The sequence below is a fragment of the Malus sylvestris genome, chromosome 3, assembly GCF_916048215.2.
Source record: "Malus sylvestris chromosome 3, drMalSylv7.2, whole genome shotgun sequence".
Lineage (NCBI taxonomy): Eukaryota > Viridiplantae > Streptophyta > Magnoliopsida > Rosales > Rosaceae > Malus > Malus sylvestris.
Window position 1 is genome coordinate 34166919 of NC_062262.1, and position 22566 is coordinate 34189484.

The window sequence follows — 22566 nt, forward strand, 5'->3', positions numbered from 1 at the left end:
AACCAGTTTAGGCAAAGCATTCATCTTTTGTCTTAGTGCCCTAGTCTCTTTTCTGATGGGAAAAATATACGGTACTGCATTACTATTTTTTTTACTTCGAAACTAGCGAGTCTCAGTTCCTTGAATTACACAAGGCATTGATTCTTGAAATTAATTCATGTTTTAGACCACACGATATAAAGCAGATTAGGGTTTTATGGACGGATAGTGATTTTTTACCCTCTCATTTTCTCCCATGCACACTCCTTTATTTTTTCTAGCCTTTCAATTCAATAAATTTAATGAGAATTAAGCGAAAAATTACATGCAGAAAAAATGAGAACGTGAAAATCATTACTCTTTGAGAACAACCCAACTGAGAGCTAAGAGCAAGTCCATCCCTAAAAAATGACTTAGCCCAAAGTCCATTTAATCCACCCAAATTAATAGTAATTGATTTGATTGAACAATAATTGGTCAAGTGCATATCTGACACACCCCGACCTGGGAAGGTTGAAGCATGATGGCCATCACCGTGAGGTGACATAACGATAAGGGTAAGTGATTTGAAAAAGTAAATAAATTTAAACCTAAAAGTGCCTAAAACAAAAGAGTGTGCGGGTGAGCGAGATTGCACTCATTTCACACGTGATGGTAGAGCATAAGAACAGTACATTAATTAGGGTGAGGGTTATACCACTAAGGTACCCATCTACTAAGATCTTGCCAGAGTCCTCGTTTACACGCAAGCATAGCTACTAAACCTGGAGGGGCGAAAAACAAAGTTGAGTGGGTCAGTAAAACAACGTTTTGTAAATACCTTTATTTCCAAATATACTAACCTCTCGCCGTAAAACAAGTATAGTTCCCTTAAAACATACTATGTAAGTATGTAAACAATAATACAACATTATAACAAAAAATATGCCAAGTCATGATATATCAAATGCCACAGTAATGTAATAATGTGATAATTAAGTATAGCTAAGTGTTCATCCATCTAGGTTGACTGACACACAAGTTCGAATAGATAATTTCTGACACGAACATGATTGGGTGTAATCAATATGCTCTAGTACTATGATCACGTGAAGGCTGGTGCAGAAGCACAGTCACATACAAGTCAGATTGCCTAATGCAATCTACTCGACAGGACTGGCACATAACTTGGATCCAAGAAGAGCGAACGGTGCAATGTGAACATACACGTGAAGGACTGGCCCTGGCCTTGGGGCGAGTACTAACACTAGTGCAGCAAGATGAGCATTTACAAATATATATATAGGAATGTCATGACAGTAATATCCCAACCATATATCAGCATTTATCACAAGAACGATACTTGGCAAATTAAGCGTAAAAGTGAAGTAAATACGCATTTATGGAAACTATAAATATGTATAAGTATAAAAACAAACTGTCCTCTCACAAGTAAGTTGCTGGGTCGTAGCCCCCGAGCCTAGCTTGGCCTCGAACGTCCTTGGGATACGTTTCCCCTATATGTGAAATAACTAAAATAGAATTAATTAAAGCACATATACGGAAACCTAAATAAAACTCTCATAGTTTGCTTAAACCTAGGGTTTAAATACATGAAATCGATCTACTCGACATCACGGACACACACTTGTCGACCACATGCCAGCCAGAGGCCAGACGCGCCGTCACGCGCTGCCACAAATGGCTGCACAACCTGCCACGCACTGGACGCACTAATGGCATGTAAGTGGTCACGCGCGTTCACGCTCTTGCGAGTACGCGTGTACAAGCCTTCTTCACGATTTTTTGCAGTTTTTGAAGATTTTTGGGCCAACTTCCCGAGCCCCTAATGAGCTCGATTCTCAACCAAAAACACTTTTACAAAAGCTAAATTAAAGTTAGGAATGTGATGAATCGATCCATTTTCACAAACCACATTGTAACATCCCACATCGCTCAAGGGAATGGTTCCTGTAAGCCTTATATGTATATTCTCATCTCTACCTAGCACGAGGCCTTTTGGGAGCTCACTGGTTTCGGGTTCCATCGGAACTCCGAAGTTAAGCGAGTTCACGCAAGAGCAATCCCATGATGGGTGACCCACTGGGAAGTTCTTGTGTGAGTTCCTAGAAACAAAATCGTGAGGGCATGGTCGGGGCCAAAAGTGGACAATATCGTGCTACGGTGGAGTCGAGCTCATGATGTGGTGGGGGCCCGGGGCAAGATGTGACAATTTGGTATCAGAGCTAATCCCTGGTCGGAAGTGTGTCGACGAGGACGTTGGGTCCCTAAGAGGGTGGATTGTAACATCCCCCATTGCCCATGGGAGTAGATCATGTAAGCCTTATATGTATATTTTCATCTTTACCTAGTACGAGGCCTTTTGAAAGCTCATTGGTTTCAGGTTCTATCGGAACTCTGAAGTTAAGCGAGTTCATGATGAGTGACCTATTGGGAAGTTCTCGTGTGAGTTCTCAGAAACAAAATCTTGAGGGCATGGTCGGGGCCCAAAACAGACAATATTGTGCTACGGTAGAGTCGAGCCTGAGATGTGCTAGGGGCCTGGGCCGAGATGTGACAATATCCACATCTAAAAAATGAGCTGGCCCAAAGTTTAGTCAATTCGTATTAAAATATTATTAATTTTTTTAATAAAATAATAATAAAAAAAATTATTTTTATTTTCGGATAGAATTTATAACCAATCTTGTCACACCACGTGTCATTTTCCGAAAACTCAATTTTTGTAGAAGATGGTTAGGTATGTATATATATATATATATATATATATATATATAATTGTTTATTTTTTTTCTATATTTTTAAACATTTTTTTATTAAGTTAATTAATCTGGACCGTTGGATTTCAAAAATGTTAAAATCCAACAGCCCAAAAGTGGACACGTGGCCCACGGTGAGAATCTGACATTTTTAAGTTTGGAATGCGCGTCCACTCTTACATGTATCCCACAAGCCAGCTGCAAAAAAAAAAAAAGAATCAGCTGTGGAGCCAAAAATAATCACAAGGCGACACATGGATTTTTGGTAAAAATGACAAAGTTACCCCTGAGACACACGGGTTGTCCTACGCGCGAGCAGTGGACAATCATTCTTTAATCAAGCCAAGAGTGTCTAAAAAAGGTACCCAATTCCAAATTATCTCATCCATCCTCATCTTAGGTAATTACTTCATAACCTACAAATTATTCCATATAAATGGAGATTAATTGGCTAATTAATGGATTAATTCCTAATTATTAATCCATTAATCACCAATTAAATCACCCATTTTCACACGAAAAATCTCTAAGGGCCGGCCACCTCCATTCCCTATATATATGACCCTATTTTTTCTAAAAAAAGGAGGTCCACACTCTTGTAAAACTCCCAAAAACTCTCCAAACACTTTTCTCTCTAAATTCTAACTTTGGCATCGCAGGTTCTTCGGCCAAAGCCCCCCTATCATCGTGGGCACGTGGGGCTTTTGGCCTTGACCAAAGGTGTTGATTGTTTTGTACGTGCAATTTTGTCAAAAAAGGAGAAGGCGAAAATTTGCATCCACAGTCAGCATGACGTCTGATAGGCCAGTTCCTCACTCGGCCCATTCTGGGCCGGCCTAGAGACTGGGGTAGACTTTGGACTGGTCTATTTTATGGGGTGGAGTGGGTTTTTGGGGTGCCAACCAATTTGTTTAGACTTTGGGCTAGGGAAAATATTTTTGCTATCAACTTTAATAGAAACAAAATCCTTTACTTAGCTGTAATTTTCATGACTAAAAATGGTTTGGGGGTCTTTTCTTGTTCCTTATATAGCAATGTATGTTGGCTCGGTAATTTGCTTTAATTAAGCAAACTCGCTCTAGGTTGCCTGCAATAATGTGTTAATAAAAGGAAAACTAATGAAAATAGTTTGAAACTTTGAGTTTTAATCAAAAGGACAAAAATGTGTTGTAAGTGAATAGTATTAGGAGTGACTTTTTAGAGTAAAATTGTCATTTTTCGTTAAAGTGAACAGTACTGGGAGTGTTTCGTTAAAACTCCAGTTAATGAAAAATTTGGTGCATGAACCACAATATTTCCTTGCAACTAGGTATTTATTTTCTTTTGACAACAACTGTTAGAAAGTGCCATTGGTGTTAATTCTGCCTAACAAGTTTGAAGAACATGTGGCTATGTGAGTTAACAAAGGATCGCATGTAATCCCAAAAAAAAACAAAAAACAAAAAATAATCACGCTTTTGTATTTAATTAAACGAAACAAAAAATTGTGTTTTTTAAAGGACACAAAACATGCCGTACATATTGGAATTTACCTAACCAAAGAAGATTTAGCAAAATAAGGGGGGACAAAAAGCAGAGAGAAAGTTGCTTTCTGTTGCCCTACAGAGTAAGATAACTACATTTTGGGATTTTGAGTGCACAATAAGCCTCATGATTAGTGCTTGAACTCTTGCCTTAGAAGAAAACAAAGTCAAGGTTAATTTAATTAATATTAATTTATTTAAGTATCCACCAAGGTTGTTCTCTTAATCTCAATTGGTCGGTCATTTTATATGTTTTATGCTAACTGTAAACTTTTTGTATGGAAGTTGAAGCAATTAGTCAATCGAAAATGAGTATTGCATTTGAGTATGTTTTCACGACTCAAATCCGTGACTTTTAGATCACAAAGGAACAACTTTTTCGTCATGGTAACGCTCATCCTTAGTGAAATGCACACTACAAACGTAATTTATGATCCGAACGCATGCAAGAGATCGCATGGATAAAAATAACAAAGAGAATCCTCCTTCATTTCCGGTCTCTTTGTTTGGTTTTCATTTGGCAGTAAATGCAAATGGTTGAGAAAGCATTATGTTCCCTATCAAATGAGGAAATTACTCGTTTTCATCACAAAAATTGATTCAACCCCACAATAATTTATAGTTAAGCAACAAAAAGAGTTGTCTTATCGGCCAAGAATGACACCCAAGTCATTCTAAGAATTATTAACACAGTATAGATGTCTACTTTATTATAATTATCCAAGTTTTCTCTGTCCACTTAATTATGATTAACAAATTTTTACCGTAAAAATATTTAGTACAACGATATATTTTACACTAAGGGAATGAGGGAGTTTGGTTAAACCACACAATGTGCAACATAATTTGGTATCGAATTTGTCAGCCATAAAATTCAAACCTAAGACCTCTCACTTACAAGTGAAAAGAAATACTGTACGATAAAGATGTTTAAACATATTTTTTTAATAACCATTTGAAAACCATCTCTATAAAAAAATCTCAACCTAATTTCATATCCAAGCCAACCCTAACCTAATTTCATACACAGTTTTGACCATAACATATGTACGGTGAAATAATTGTTAATCACGAGGAGGTAAACAAGGTGTTACACCCCGAATGCACCTTTAGCTTTCTTCTTTTTTATTCATTCAAAAACAACTGGCTCTTATTAAATCATACAAATGAAAGTCAAAACTATTATATTTCTTCTACCTTTTAATTCTAGAAGATCATATTAAACAAGAGTTTTTTACATTCAACCAAACATGCCCTAAGATTTGGTTTGCTCTACAACCCCCAAATGCCTTTACCACCGTCCTAAATCATTTTATTTTTTATTTTCCTCCCTTTTTCCAATTCTAGTTATATGAAGTAGACTTGATATGTAAACTACCACAGGATGATCTAGTGGTTGAGGACGAATTTCAAACTCGTTTTCACACAGTACGTCTAAAGTGCGATTCCTAGCATGAATCACACGATGATTATCAGAATTAAACTAAAATACCTCTATAAGTCTTTTTTATCCCTAAAAAAAATGATCGGTTGCGACGAAACCATCAACTGATCCTCTTTATTAGAAAAAATAGACTTAACATGTGTGGCAGTGTGGGAAAGGAAATCATAAATGTATAATCTAGTGGGCACAAAAGTACAACTTCACTACACTCCACAATCCAGGACTTGGATTGTCTGCCCTCCCATTTCGGTGCCCTCTCCGTGCCCTCCTGTTTTGTGTGGTCACGGTTAAACCATGTCAATATTTTATATTATTTTTTTATAAAAATAATAAAACAAAAAGAAATAGTAATATAAAATGTTGACGTGGCTTAACCGTGACCATAAAAACAGGAGGGCACCAAAATTAGAGGGCAGACAATCCAAGTCCCACAATCCACGGTTTTGGAAAGTTAAATATATTTACCAAAATCCCCACCCTGCCTTTACTATAAATTCAAGCCCTCCCCTCTTCCATTTTTCTCAAACCATCTGCTATTTCACCCAAACCAAAATTTGGGTTTTATTTTTTAAATCCAAGTCTTTTGCCGGATTTCATTACAAATTTCCTCAAACACCTTCAAATTTATCACCTTTTTTCATCTAAATTCAAGCTCTCTGCTCCTACTCAGTTTTTTTTCGAACTCCTCCGTTTTTTTTTCACATTCTTGTTTCGCTTACCAACATGTCTTCAACATCAAGCACTGTCTGTCACCCAGGCCTGAAATCATGCCTCGAGCCTCTTGTTCTGCCCAAATTGAATCCACCCGGATTGACTTTCCTCTCCCAATCTCAAGAGAAAGCATCCCAAATCGAGAAAATCGATAACTTGAACTTGAATAACAAGAAGGACAAGAAGGAAGTTGAAGTAGCTGGCTGGAGCTTCCTCCAGTCTCTGGCCAACCCAATTCAACCCGCCAAGAGCGAAAGCGAAGCGGAGAAAGTCTATGTCCATCCTCTCGCTAAGCGCTCTGCTTCAGCGCTCAGTCCAGGAAGCTTGGAAATGTGCACGGAAAGCTTAGGTAACGAGACGGGTAGCGAAAATGGCGGCGAAAAGCTCTCACTTTTGTTACACAAGATTGAAAGTCCTTTACTCTCACTTGGAAGTAGTGGGGAAGTTACTACTACTATCTCCACAAGTGAGAGCCCAAAAATATTGAGTGACACCAATGTTCAAGCTACACCAAAGCGATTGAAACGTAGTAGCATAACTACTACGAATTTCCCTCCTCCGTTGACATCTATCAGTGGCTCGAATGGTGTTCAAGTGACGCCTCACCGGGAAGGCGGCCGGCTGGTTTTGAAAGCCGTCACAGTTGTCTCCCCTCCCACCGCATATTTCCAAGTGGAGCGCGGTGATGGGAGACTCAGGCTTACATTGTTGAAGGACTTTTCACCCCCTAACTGTGACATTATTGAAGAAGTTGAAGAAGACGACGAGGTTCAAATCGAGGCTAAAAACGAAGAAAATGGTGGTGAAGTTGAAGAAGAGGAACTTGATGGGAAGGTTGAAAATGTTGAAACAGAAGAGATGCAGGGGGATATTGAAAGTGCTGAAACAGAGGAGGTGGAGGGGAAGAATGAACACGTTGTTGAAAACGAGGATATGGAAGGGAGTGATGGAAATGCTGGGGTTGGAAAGGAGAAGGAAAAGAGGCCTCCAAGGCCAAGCAGATGTAAGGAAGGTGGGCGTGGGAACAACAAGATGGTGATGCATTGGCCGGAATCCTTTTGGGTTGCCACTTAAGCCCTCTCCTTTATTTCTGTCCCTGCTCAAAATTCACTATGATTTTTTTTCTTTTTTTCCTTGAAAAGTTTAGTCATTTAAATTTGAAGTTTTCATAGCTTCGAATTTCGAATTATGCTAATGTTAGTTATTATCGTTATTGGACATTTTCTACCCTTTGTTTCTTTCTCATGATATAATTAACCTGTTGTATCCAACATGTAAATAACATTCACGTAATACATAAATCGATTATACTATATGTCCAACTAACAATCGTATAACACGGTAACTAGTTATAACATGAAAATGTATTTCAGCTATACACAATATTTTTTTATCAATAACGGCCATGAGCGTTTATTATAATAACAATACTTTAAGGTAGATTTTATTTTGAGTAATGTCAGGCAGATCAACATTTTAGACCAAATTTATAAATCATGTGATTTGTCACCAATAGAAAATAAACAAGTTAATTAATAATTCAGTAATAATCAAATCATCAACAATCACGTCATATGATTTATAAAATTTAATTTCAAATGTTGGTTTACGTACAGTTAATTTTTGGTACAAGAATTAATTTAAATTCCATAGAAAGTGATTCTCTCCGAATTCCTATTTCTAATCCACTAAGTTCGAGAATCTGGATCATTAAAGTTATTATAACTTTTGAAATGAGGTTCTATTTGTAATCATTTGATCAAATTTTAATGATCCAGATTTCAAACTTGATAAATTAAGAGGAAGGAATCTCCAGAGGATTCCTTTCCAAATTCCATTGCCAAACTGACAACCAAACGTGAACAAAGTGACGTAGTTGCACCAACTACCACAATTTTAAAGCATTTTGCTGGTTCTGGTCCCAAATATACTGTCATCCAATCAAATGTGTCCAATCACTTTTTACGGCTAGCATTTTGGACCCTTTTTGAAAGTTGAAAGTTCAATAATATGTATTTGGAAAATTTCAACTTTCATGTTTCCCATATTCTTCCCAAAGTACTTCACAATAATATGCTTCATTGCAAACACAGTTGAGTTCAGTGGTACTATCTTGCAATGAGTGTGAGTTAACTCTAAAAAACAAATAATAATGTTCGTTATTTGAGGCGACTACAAACATTATAAGAAAGAAATTACATAAAACGAGTTTATGCTAATTTTTTTGTATTTATCTCATAATGTAATATAAATTTCTTTCATACCATGCAACAATGTGAGAAATAGAGACCAACTCCCAATAACCAAAGGTAAGTGTGCTGCAATTTGTGGTACGTACTATGTGTGTTGTAAATATCTCATAATGTAATATGAATTTCTTTCATACCATGCAACAATGTGAGAAATAGAGACCAACTCCCAATAACCAAAGGTAAGTGTGCTGCAATTTGTGGTACGTACTATGTGTGTTGTAAATATAGTGTGTCATGTAACTATCATATATATATATATATCATTACGCGACAATGTTAGAAATAGAAAGAGAAGTCACATAAACCTCGTGATTAGCAAGTGTGCTAAAAATTTGTTTCAGGCAAAAGTTGTACGTACGTTGCAAGTTATGGTACTTGTGCTTGGTAACTATTTTAAGGCACCTCTCATCACGAGACATTATTATTGAGAAATAAAGAGAGGATTTACATGAGATAACCAAGTGGTCGAAAATTTTGTGTCAAGGTAACTGTCACATTCCGACCTGGACCCCCATCATATCTCGGGTTCGATTTCGTCGTAACACGATATTGTCTGCTTTAGGCCCCGATCACACCCTCACTGTTTTGTTTCTAGGAACTCACACAAGAACTGTGGGTCATCCATCCTAGGATTGCTCTCGCGCGAACTCGATTAACTTCTGAGTTCCGATGGAACCCGAAGCCAGTGAGCTCCCAAAAGGCCTCGTGTTAGGTAGATATGGGAATATACATATAAGGCTTAGAGGGTCCGCTCCCCTAGGCGATGTGAGATGTTACAATCCACCCCACTTAGGGGCCCGATGTCCTCGTCGGCACACTTCCGACTAGGGATTGGCTCTGATACCAAATTGTCACATCACGGCCCGAGCCCCCACTACATCCCGGGCTCGACTCCGCCGTAGCACGATATTGTTTGTTTTGGGCCCCGACCACGCCCTCATGGTTTTGTTTCTGGGAACTCACACGAGAACTTCCCAGTGGGTCACCCATCCTGGATTGCTCTCGCGCCGACTCGCTTAATTTCAAAGTTCCGATGGAACCCGAAGTCAGTGAGCTCCCAAAAGGTCTTGTGCTAGGTAGAGATGAGAATATACATATAAGGCTTAGAGGATCCACTTCTTTGGACGATATAGGATGTTACAGTAACTATGTTGCAAGTTGTGGACCTTGTGGTACTTATGCATGGTAACTATCATAGGGTAGGGCTCCCAAGGTAACATGGAGTGACTTCGTCAATCTTCATCATCCATGTGTGATCGCTTTTCCTCTTCTCAATTCATATGATATATTCCATCACGCACAAGAGACTCAAGACTCAAAAGTTGTGCTAGTCAGCTCGATCGATCGTTCGTGCAGTACAGCAGCAGGAGGAGGAGGACCACTGTCCTAAAAAAAATTATTCGATAATAACATGCACTTGTATTGCAGTTTTGGCAGTACAATTTCCTTCACAAATTTAGTGCGATCGACGGCTATGATGGTTGATAAAAACGATATCGACAGCCAATGAAAACAATGATTAACAAGGTTAAGTTAATCTAGATGCATGTTCTTTTCAGAATATTAGGAGTCTTTGCAAGTAAAGTGGTTTTTAGCTGTCGTACTTCCGTACTTGCATGCATGAGCGATTTTTGAGTTTTTATTCATGCACATGGAGTTTAAATATGAACTAGGATTCTCTTTTCTTATTTTTTCATCCCCTTCCATCCCTTCTTTTCACATTCTCTATTTTGTCTTTCTTTTTCTATAAAAAATTAATATAAGATGTTGTGGTTTAAGCGTAACCGTTCAAATAGGAAGGGAGGGAAAAAAGAGAAAGGAGAATCCTATTCCTTTAAATATATATTTCATCCACGTTAATGAAACCCTAATGTACTTTTACGAGAGGAGACATTGTCCGTTCATGGAGTTGGGGCATCCCTACGTCATTGTACAACGAGTGTACGATTAAAGTGGTACAGAATGCGAAAGCAAATGAAGTTGTTAACTTAGCCGCATGCAAGAGTGTATCTAATACATCATGTGCTTAATGTAAGAGCTTTATTGATGGATTAGATAGACCCTAAATTATATGGAGTAGGATTCCTTCTTTTCTGAATTCTCTTCTCATTTAGTTTCTTTGTATTTTAACGGTTGCTATTAAACTACATTAATAACTTGTGTTAACTTCTTTATAGAGAGAAAAAAAAAAGAGGAAAGTGAGAGAGAACGAAAATTTAGAGAAGAGAGAATCATACTCCTAATATAGGGTACATAAATATATTGTCACAGCATGATTTATGAAAGGTCAAGCTATCTTGTGATCACTTTCATATTTTTTGGTGAAGGATCACTTTCATTTTACTGTCAGTTGAAAGTACTATTAATATCTATGAAAGAAACTGGCATATTGGTGCATTATATAACTACCTGCCCCATTTAGCCATTGGTGGATTCTTATAGATGGCTAACATCACACTCGTAATAATAGTTTCATACGCACCTCTAATATAGTGGAGATTTTTTTCCGTCTTCATATGGGTATTTTAGCTTCCCAGCTTGTTCATGTTAAGATTTTAGAATTAAGTCAGCGATTTGTTACTAATTACACATATTGTGTTTAACTTAATCATCTATATATATATAGTACACTAACAATTGTGATTTACAAAAGAGTCAAGTTTCCAATATGAGGTGTGCATTCTTCAAAACTCCTCTTATGTGGGATCACAAAAAGTTTAAGTGATTTATTAAGAGTGAAACTATTCATTTATAGGTGGTATTTTATTTTGTCAATTTTCTAACATATGGACCTACATTCTTCAATACTTTATGCATGTATGTATGCCTTAATTGTTTTTTATTTATTTTCTCCATGTTAATTAATTAGGAGCCTGTGCCAATTAGAAAATAACACCAATAAGTGCCTCTAGTACAAGACCATGATGTATACATTCAACCCAAGCATCAATGATCAAACTGATGGTGAAAAGTTATATATAATGTTTCTTAAGTTCTTTTTCTTTTCTTTTTTCTGCCGGTTTACTCTTGTACCAATTAGGACCAAATTCAAGGTACAATTAATGCCTTCACACACCTGTGATTAACTTAATCTTTCCAAACTAAATATGCTTTAGTGTTATTTTTCTTCACTTGTAAGCGAGAGTCCAATTTTCACCAAGACCGAATTCAAACCACATTATTGTAACAACCCCATTGTAAGGTTTTGCCCACTCCCTCACCCCCTTAGTGTATTAAAAAATTATTGAAATGACTTGATTTACACTTTTTCTTAACAAAATAGAGACGGAGTATCGTTCACTCAGATGATCGATGATGTGCAAATTCATAAGGGCCAAAATTTGGTAACAGAAGATAGCACTGGTCAATGATTATAATTTTCGCACCATGACACACTAGTACTTGCAAAGGTAAGTGTACATCCTATGTTGTTACTATGCATTTCTCAGAGTTTCTGCACGCGGACCAATTAGGGTTTCCAGTTTTCATGGCAATTTGTACATGTCTTTGCCCTGCTACTCATTGGAAAGGATCTGACACATCCCATAGTGGAGGGCTTTCTGCAATACTGCACGTTAGGAGATTCACTCCTCCTCCAATGAAATTCATTTTTCTTCCCAAATTATTAAAGCTCTGTAGCCACTTCAGTCTTCAGTAACTGATCATACTCTTCCATATTTGAACTGAAAGCAATCAAAGTACTCCAGTCTTCATCTTGGTTTGATTTCAATGGATCCCATTGGTCATCGGGGCATCGAGAGTTTTATTATGCTTTGAGGTATCTTATACTCTAAAGATGCATTTGTTGCACTAAATTATCTCAAACTGGAGCTTTAAGAACTAACCTGGATTAACTTGACATAGACTAAGTAGTATAAGAATCATTGAATATCGGATGCAATGTTGGACTAAGCCACAAACTAAATTATTTTTTAAATCCAAATATTTTTTTATCATTTTTTATTTATTTCTTTTATTTTCTCTTCTTTTCCTTTCCTTTCCTTTCTCTTTTCCTTTCTTTTACTTTCTCACGCCTTTTGCCCCATTTTCTCTGGAAGCTTCTGCTCACTCTGCTCAAACTGTTAGATTAGATCAGACATCATTCTTTTATGACGGCTAAGCATGGATCTCCTTCGTGTCTTGGATGATTCCGAGCCATAGCCCTTCGGGCTCTCTGCAGGGAAAGTATATGATGCTTCCTGTGCATATTGTGATTTTCTACTTGAGTTTTGTAAAATTGTTTTGATTTGATGGTTTGTGTAACTCATTGACTGTGAAGAGTTGAATATCAGAGTGCACAACGAACAAGACTAACAAATAATAAGAATATTATTAAAAGAACGAGAATGCCGAAACGGCTACAAAACCCTAAAGGCTACATTGTGAATAGCTTAACTTCTCTGATGAATAACAAAGCACCCTATTTATAATAACCTAACCCTAATCTCTAACAAAACCTAATTCTAATGGGCTAAGCCCAGAAAACCAAACATTAAACCTAAATACTAATATTTTCCAACACCCCCCGTCAAACTCATGGCGGTATACGACATGGGTTTGCAAACAAGCAGATGCGGACTGGCTCCGTTAGGCGGACAGACAGACAGGCAGGCTCCGTTAGGCGGACAGACAGACAGGCAGGCTCCGCAACGCGGACAGACAGACATACAGGCAAGCTCCGCAACGCGGACAGATAAACGAACTAGCAAACTGATTCTTGCTGGCAAGCTGATTCTGACTGGCAAACTGGCTAGTATTGAGAGTATGGAAAGAACCCGTCACTAAACGAACAAGATTTCCATATCTCAATTGTACCAACAAACGGACAACACCAACAACTTGTGTGGCACAAAAACAAACTTAACTATTTTTTTTTTCTTGCCCGTGTGGGCCTAAAACCAACAGCAAACAATTTTCTTTTCCCTTTTCCTTTTTTTTCTTTTTTTCTTTTCAATTTTTTTTCTTACTTCCCTTTTCCCTTTTTTCGTTTTTCCTTCTTTCTGGACTGACAAACTGGAGATGCATGCCATACACCTCCAGCATTGGTGCGGCGGCGGTACGATTGCAGGCGTGAAGCAAGCAGACTTCGACCAGGCATAGAGGTTCAAAGGCGGTCAAGCAGCGGGCAATTTCACTGGTGCGGTTGCAGGCAGATGGTGGTGGTGGGATTGTGGTTCAGACAGAGATGTGAAGCGGTTGCGTGACGACGGCAAGGGATCTGGGTGCAGGTGCAAGCAGGTTCGATCCGGGTCTGGTACATGGTGCAGCGGCGTGAGTCATGCAGGCAAGGTGGGGTGAGTCGAACAGGTGCAGATGCAGCGGTGGTGAAGTGCGGATCAAGCGGCGGTGAGGATGCAGGTACAGGGAGTGTAGCAGATTCGAATGGAGGCATGCAGATGGCGGGTACGGGGATGGCTGGTGGTCTGGTGCGAGATGGTGGTGCGGTGGTTCAAGCAGGCAAGACGGCGAGGTAGGATCTGGAGGAGAGGAAGGTTCATGTTTTTTGTTTTCTTCTGCAAACTAAACCAACGACAAAAACAAGAATACATACATACTGACAAACAGAATACCAACCCGACCAAGCAGATTAAATCCCGAAGGATTGAACCTGCTCTGATACCAAGTTGAATATCAGAGTGCACAACGAATAAGACTAACAAATAATAAGAATATTATTAAAAGAACGAGAATGCCGAAATGGCTACAGAACCCTAAAGGCTACATTGTGAATAGCTTAACTTCTCTGATGAATAACAAAGCACCCTATTTATAATAACCTAACCCTAATCTCTAACAAAACCTAATTCTAATGGGCTAAGCCCAGAAAACCAAACATTAAACCTAAATACTAATATTTTCCAACATGAAGCTGTAAATTAGATTGAACTTCTGGCCATGAATTTCGCTAAGGCCGATTAGCTAGGCGTTTAGCCAAGGCAAGTCCCTCCTAATCTCATTAAAGCTAGTCACTGTGGGTAACAAACAAAGGACTACAGTAACACTTAGTCCAGTCCAATCTATTGAAAGTTAGCAAGAGCAAACAAATGCACCCAAAAGTTTTTCATCCTTAGATTTTAGCTATTAATATTTGAATAAAGATCTAACTATTAAAAACTCCGCCTTATAGGGCACCCGAAGTATACTAGAAATTAAATCCATTAAGGCACATCTACAAAGAGATGTCATCCATAAATAATTCTCCAAATGACGCTTAACTGCAGTAGCTAAAAGCAATCATGCTTATGCATACTGGTGTAAGTTAGATCTCCATCGATCCCCCATCTTAGTCCTTCCTAACAACTAACAACTTAACTTATTAACGCTATTGTTTGTCAAAAGAAGTAAATAAATAACTAATTGCATTTTTAGAAATTGATTTAATTCTAAAATAAAAAGAGTTTTGGTGTTGTGATGATATATTCTATTATCAATAAGTCCATATCTCCATGCATGGTAATGATATATTCTATTGTCAATAAGTCCATGTCTCCATGCATGGTAAATCAATATTAACTATTCCGTCTAAAATTTGAACTTAAAATATCTTTTGAGGTATAACAAAAATAAATAAAAAATTAAAAAAAATACTATAAGAGCTAGTAGACATATATGTATTTAGAATTATTGTTGCAACATCAAAAGTTTTGTTCGAGGTAAATGTGGATATGGCCCTTCGCACAGCTCTCCTAGGGTGGATAGCACTTGGTGTGCCTGTGTTGGTATCTCCTGACTTCTTGCTGCTTGTAGACTACAAGAAGAATATAAAGTTAGTTTTGAAAGGTGCCTTTGTGGGGCCTTAAGTATAGGCTTTGAGGCTCGTAATCAAAATTAACAAAATGTTAGGTGTGCCATTATTATCTCAATATAACAGATGTAGAACAAATTTGGTTTAAGTCGATTACTTGCGCCCTAAGTTACTCAAACTTCTTGTCATCAAAGGATTGTTACAGATGGGTTAAGTCTGCATTAAGTTCTTTTTCTTACCTTGTAAACAAGGACTTTTAGTTCATGATCTTGTATGTTCAAATGAAGGGAGTCCAAAGCCCTTTAAACCATTTCCTCGATTCCAGATTATTCTTAATGAAAACAGGTGTATTAAGTTAACCAGATCTGGATGCAAATGAGACTCTTAGGTAGAAAATAATTGGAAATAACTTGAACACATACTGAAAAGTACATTAGGATGATAGATCTACTAATTTAAATGACAAACCAAAATATTCGGGTAAGATTTCACCTTGTCTGGCAAGGTTGAATTTCTTGTAGCCATTTCTCTTTAAGTTTACAAAGGTTATACACTAAAAGGGATGGATGGTAAGCAGGTCTTACACGAGAGAATCAATACTACAACACTAGGGAAGGTAATAGAGCTTTTATACTAGACAAAAGATAGCTTTTCTATGGAAACTATTCCTAAAAGAATTGAATCTGGCTTGATTTCAGCTTTCTAGATGCAAATCTGGCTTGAGAACTGAGTTTGTATGCTTGTTTGTTTGATTGGTTAAGTGTCATTGTCTCAAATGCTTGCTTTCTCTTTTATATGCAATCTGGCCCGACTGCTTTTTAGCTCTACTCTTGCCCGAAAGCTTTTGAAGGGTAGTGAGTTATCAACTTTTTACTTGTAGTGCCAGTAAAAAGTGCTTTTTGGTTGGTAGTGAGCTGGTCTCTGTCACTTGTCACTTCAATCATAGGCATGTGGCATATGCCTTGGCCAAGAAGGCTTCAATTTTCTTCAGGTTTCATAGTTGGGCTTCAGGCAAATTCACCTTGTTTTGGAGTCTTTGGGCCTCACATCAGTTAAGCCTAATATTCAAATATTAACCCAAACAGTGCCTCATTTAATCATTGTTAAGTCTACAATCCAAGACATTAATAATGATTAAACAGTCGTTGTATGCTTTACCTCAAGACTTACACTATTTAACCAACTGTTTTCAAATAAACCCTTACACTAACCCACAATCGCTAACGTTAACTAATTGCTTACTATATAATCTCGACCTAAACCTCTCGGCCAAATACCTTAGCAATTCATATTCTCTGAGTTTTCAGAATTCCCAGTTTTTCCAAAACTCACTTGCCTTCACAGTTCATTCTTGCTTTCTACCTTCAATTTTCTTCCATTTTCTTTCCAAACAACATTCGATGGCACCTAAAATTGTTCGCCCTGTATGCAAGTCCAGCAAGGGTATTGTTATTATGCGTCGCCTGCTCAACAACCTTCATCGTCATCGGGCAAGCCTGAACACCTCAATTTTCTTCGAAGAGGGAATAGTACACTCCCTCGGATCTGCCTGGACTTCCAAGGTCCCAATTGGTTTACCCTCAACCCATATTCTGCTGAGGCTGGCATTTCCTCCTCCAAATGGTCAACTCTTCGTCGAGGTTTTCCTCTGATGAAAGATGAAGCCTAGTCATAATGGGTGGACGAGTGGAACCCATCTGGAAGAAAAAAATGGATGAGCAATGGTATCTACGAGCTCATTATGCTCTCCAAGACCATGGTGGTAGCTAAGGCCGAGCTTCTAACCACAACTCTCTTCTTTTGGAACACGGGGACCAACACATTCGACTTTCAAATAGGTCTCATGTCTCTAACCATCCTTGATATGGACCAAGTCTTCGGGCTAAGGCCATCGAGCCAGGGTGTGGATGTGACCCATGACTGGTATTCCCCCTCTTGCCCGACTGCTGAAGGTTTGGGCGACTCTGACTTTATTATTCGATTAGAGTACACTTCTTCGACATTCAAGAGCTACGAGACTTCATTCACAGACTTCATCTCGTTTGCTAAAAGTACCTTTAGCCCGTCTTCTGCCACTGCGAATAGGGATAAAGAGCACATGTACTTCCTTTTGTACTGGCTCAACAAACATGTATTCCTCAACAAATCCAAATGAGTGAAGCTGTAGTAGATCCTACTGGTTGAGGCTCTTCATTCCTTTGATGATGTCGCTACGAGGCTATTTCTTTTTGCCCACCTGTACCACCTTTTTTTTAGATAACCAGAGGTGAACCCTTCGAGACTAACCTCAACGGGCCAACCTGGATGGTCCAATTGTGTCTCCAATGGTATTTCCTTGAGCTTCGGGCACCAAATTTAGAGTTCCCCGAAGCTATGGCTCGTGCTCGCATCCTAGCCGAGGCATTCCCTACTAACCACTCTACCTTCTTCTGTCTATATTTCTTCAGAGTCTGCCAAACTCGAGCAGACTTGGAATAAGGTGCCTCCGTCCTACGAAGATATCCATGGTTCTTAGACCAAATCTTCCAGGATGCTTTCAAGGAAGATGCTAGCCAACTTTGCAAGGAGAAGTTTATTAACTGCATCCAGCAAATAGACTTAGCTTGGGGAGTTCGTAGTGATCGCATGGGCTACAAAGCATGGGCTGGAGGTCTACCACCCTAACTTCTGTGGTAGGCAGCAGAGGTTCAGACAAACCATCTCAGTGCCTTTCTTTGACTATGTGTACTGCGAAACTTCCTACCGCCTTCATTCTCCTCAGGAGGTAACATTTCGGGCAGCTCGACGTAGCCTAGAGGCGCTGAGCAAGATTGCTCGCAAGCCTGTGGCATTAAACTTTGAGTGCACTCCTTCTTTCACCACTTGGTGGGAGGTCAAGTGGTCAAAGAAGTATGGAGCGGACCTTACAGAGGTTCATGATCATCTCTTCAGGCAACTCTCCATCAAGTCCTACCCGAAGCTGAATGAGCTTGAGAACTGGAAGAAGATGATCCAGCAGAAGAACCAGCTTCTTATAATAAGTATCATTAATTGCCTTAACTTGTATTTGTGATGTTTTTATAATTTATTCTCCACTAACTCTCTTCCTGATTATCTTGAACTTGCAGCTTGAGGCAACATTGAAGAGGTAGATGACAGGCCAAATGAAGAAGTTTGGGATGCCCTTGTCATTCAAAAGGTTGCAGGCAAGGCTGCAAGGCAAGGAGTTGGATCTAGTCATATAGCTGGAGAAACTGGGGACATCTCCAAGCTGTTTGGAGACTCTGAAGGTGAGGCCAAGCCTGAAGTGGGGACTCAAGCACCTCGGCAGACGAGGGCAACAATGGTAGAGTCCTCTAAATTCGAGCCTGAGGCGCAGCCTCAGCCTCAACTCTCTTTACTTGGTATAAACCTCCAAAGCCTCCAAATTTTCCCATGCCCCTTCAGTTGACGTTTCGGCGCATGAGTTAATACCTCATTCTTTCTTGGAACTAGGGCTTCAGGCAACCAAAAGACCTACTTTTGCTACAAGAGATGAACCATTGGGCGTATAAATGCATCAAAATGACAAAGAGCTTCTTGACACTATCTTTGAGGAGCTGAAGGTATAACCTCTATTCTTTTGAGCACTAAGTCGCCTCTTGAAGTTCACCTTGTCTAACCCTTGTATTAATCATTTGCATGATTGCTTGAAATATGACACTAGGGAAGAATGGATCTCTCAGCCCGATGCTTCTTCTCCTGCATGAGTAGTGCATGTTTCCCCTTCTTGGGCTAAATCTTCAAAGGTACACTTATTTTTCATTCTTAGTTTAGGCCTGTGACTTTACAAATCTTGAAGTTTATGACCAATTTCTATTCCTCTATAGGCCAAGGTTGGAGAACCTGCGACTTCAGTCAAGCAAAGCTCTGCTTTCATTCCTTCAACTCTTCCTCCGGCGCTAGTGGTGACTTCAACTTCTCAATTCAATCCATCAACTGGGGAAATACTACATTTTGTAGAGGATGACAGCAACTCGGTGAGTTTTCTTTGCTCAAACCTTCCTATGTTTAAAGTTCTTTCTTCTTTTATACTTATGTCCTACCATTGCCCTTTCAGTTTTCTCCAGTACCTGAGGCCGTCAAGCAACCACCTTCAATCTCTAGGGATCCCATAGTTCCTGAGATCCCTGTGGTCTCAGAGGTAACTAGCCCGCAAGCTTCTCATGCTGCTTCTCGGGTTAGCCCACTTGCTCATTCCAGGGCAACTGTGGTAACAAAAGTGTCTATCCCACAATCTCAAGCTTTATCCTAGGTATACAAGTATTTTTACTTCTGTTTTCTTCATCGTACAAATAAGCTTGTCAACATTTGTCTTTTACCTTGGTGTTTCAAGTTTCTGGAAAGGGTTCGGGCAACACTCATCCTCCTTATGTAAGCAAGGCTGCTCCCCTCTCAGCTGTCAAGGGCAACAACAACTCCTCCACCTTCTTCCAAGGTCTCGAGCTCAACCCAAGTATACCAACTTCCATTTTCTAGCCTTTCTGTAATTTCAATTATAGACTATCCTTCTAATATATTTTTCCTTGGTTTGCAATAGGGTTCTGGCGAGGGCTCGGGCCAATATCCTCCACCCATAGTGTGCAAAGCAGCTCTTCCTAGGCCTTCATTGGCTTATGGGGTTACAGAGATCCCTATTCCTCGACCAAAGAAGAAAAAGACTGCTACTGCCATTTCGATTCCTACTTCCAGGTCCATTTCTCCTCTTCCAACTGCAGCTGCCTCCTCTACTACCATCGGACATGTTTGGAGTGATGCCCCTACTCCTTGCATCCATTCCTGCAATGATATATTTGTTCGAACTTGTCAGAGAGTTCGGGCAAATTAGGACAAAGCTAAGATCTCCAATGCGTCATTCCGAGCCTCAATTTCTTTAAGATGAAGGCCAAGTCTTCAAGGAATGGATTAGGAAAGATTTCACAACTTCCTTCAGCCTCAAGGCTCTCCATGATGCTAAGAAGGCTTTGACTGAGCTCTACAAGGCTCAGTTAATGTCAAAGGCTTAATACGAGTTCTTTCTCAATTTCTTTGCGAATCTGTGGATGCTGAAGGATCTACATCAGCTGGCAGAATGGGCATCTAACAAAGTGAAGTGTTATAAAGAAAAACACACTCGAACTTCGGCCACACTTCAACAATTGGAAGAGGAAGGATCAGCTATGGAAGATATGATCGTGGTGGTAGAGTCTGAGATTCAAAAGTTGGAGGAACAGCTTTCCACTTTGAAAGCTGAGAAGATAACCTTGGCAAGTCAACTTTACAAGAAAATAAAAGAAGTGAAGAAGGTGAACCAGGAAGTTGAAGACTCGGAAGCCCAACTAGCCAACAACAACATGTACTTAGAAGAACCTGGCTGGATTTTCACTATTATGCAAACATATTACTCTAGAATATCTGCTTTAGCAAAAGATGTAAAACTGTTGAGCTAAAGTTTTGTAACTTCCTTATTTTGTTGAAATAAAATGACTTCCTTCTTCATATCAACTTGTCTTTTTGTTATTTGAAACTTTAACTGCACAAACTAACTTCAACTGTTCTAAAAAATTTAAATCTCCTCAATATAACAATCCCTGACATCCTACAAAGTTGGGTGATATCTCTTCGAAAACTTAGCATTGATTGGATGTCTTTGCAAGTTTCCTTCCAAATCTGCCAAGTAAAATCCTTCTCTATCCAACACTTGGTTGACAATAAAATGACCTTCCCAAGTAAGGCTCCACTTCCCGAAACCTCTAACTTGATCCCCTAAAGGCAGAATTGCCTTCCATACTAATTCCCCTTCTTTGAAGGTTTTCAACTTTACTTTATTATTATAAGCTTAGGCAACAACTCTCTTCCCTTCTTGGATCTTATTCAAGGCTTCAATTCAGGGTTACATCCAAATCTTCAACCCCTTGACATATAACTTGAATGTATTCCTCACTTATAGACCAAACTAGTTTTGAAGTCTGACTAAACTCACATTGATTTCCACATGAAGCACAGCCAGCATCTTGCCTGAAGGTTCAAGCATAAGGAGTAGTTCCAATTCCTACCATTTTGGAGGTTCTATAAGCCCAAAGAGTATCTCCCAACTTCTCATGCCATTTCTCTGGACTATCTGTTACCATTCTCTTAATAATATTTGCCAAGATCTTATTGTTGGCCTTTACATGACCATTTGATTGGGGGTAGTAAGGACTAGACTGGATCATTTTTATCTTAAACTTGTTTGCAAATTCCTCTACTTATTTTAAGACAAAAGATGGCCCGCGATCTGTAACAATTGTCTCAGGCACCCTATATCTGTGTAAGATCTTTGTTTCAATGAACTTTTTGACAACAGCTAAAATGATGGTCTTCGCAGTTGAAGCTTCTACCCATTTGGTAAAATAATATGTTGCTACAATTATAAAAGTGTGCCCCTTACTAGAAGCTGGGTAAATTTTCCCAATGAAGTCCATTGCCCATACTCTAAAGGGTCAAGGCTTCACCACCGGATTTAGAGGTACTGGAGGCACATATTGGAGAAGTCCATGTCTTTGGCATTCATCACATCCTTAGGCATAAGCCTTGCAATCCTTCTCCATCTCAGGCCAGAAATAGCCATATCTTCTAAGCAACCACCTCATCTTAGTTCCAGTTTGGTGTGCTCCACAAATTCCTTCATGTATTTCGGCCATCACTTTCATTGATTCTTCTTGGCCTAAGCACTTCAACAAAAGTCTATCTAGGGTCTTTCTTAGCAGATTTCCCTCCCACATGACATACTTAGTTACTTGCTGTTTATTCTTTTTACTTGTGGGGAAAACAGACTTCTTTAAGTACTGAGTAATGGTTGTTCTCAAGTCTTCTTTCTCTGGTTCTTTAGTCATCACATCTAGGTTAAACCTTCTTTCAAAGATAGAAGGTAGATTTTTCCTTAGTAGTTCCACATCTACCTTGAACCTTCTTTCTTGGATTGGTGCTCTCGAAGTCAATTGCGCCATCTTATTAGCAATTGAATTTGATTATATAGGAATATGACTGCCCGATATTTCAGTGTCCCAATAACTCAGTAGTTGAGTTGCTTCTAAGCAACTTATACTCTCCATTCAACTAATTGATCACTAATTCTGAATCACCAAACACCTCTATCAGTTAACCCCAGCTCTAT

The 22566-nt window shown here is 39.0% G+C and overlaps 1 protein-coding gene across 1 annotated transcript; it reads left to right on the plus strand.

Annotated features, from left to right (window-relative positions):
* The first annotated feature begins 6217 nt into the window (after positions 1-6217).
* On the plus strand, positions 6218-7648 carry LOC126614525 (protein FANTASTIC FOUR 1-like). Its single transcript, XM_050282193.1, has one exon. It carries the CDS (start codon positions 6429-6431, stop codon positions 7488-7490), a length of 1062 nt encoding a protein of 353 aa, XP_050138150.1. The 5' UTR covers positions 6218-6428; the 3' UTR covers positions 7491-7648.
* Positions 7649-22566: the final 14918 nt, after the last annotated feature.

Bases quoted from the DNA above. Each gene is read 5' to 3' on its own strand.
- LOC126614525 (XM_050282193.1), top strand. From the start codon at position 6,429: ATGTCTTCAACATCAAGCACTGTCTGTCACCCAGGCCTGAAATCATGC.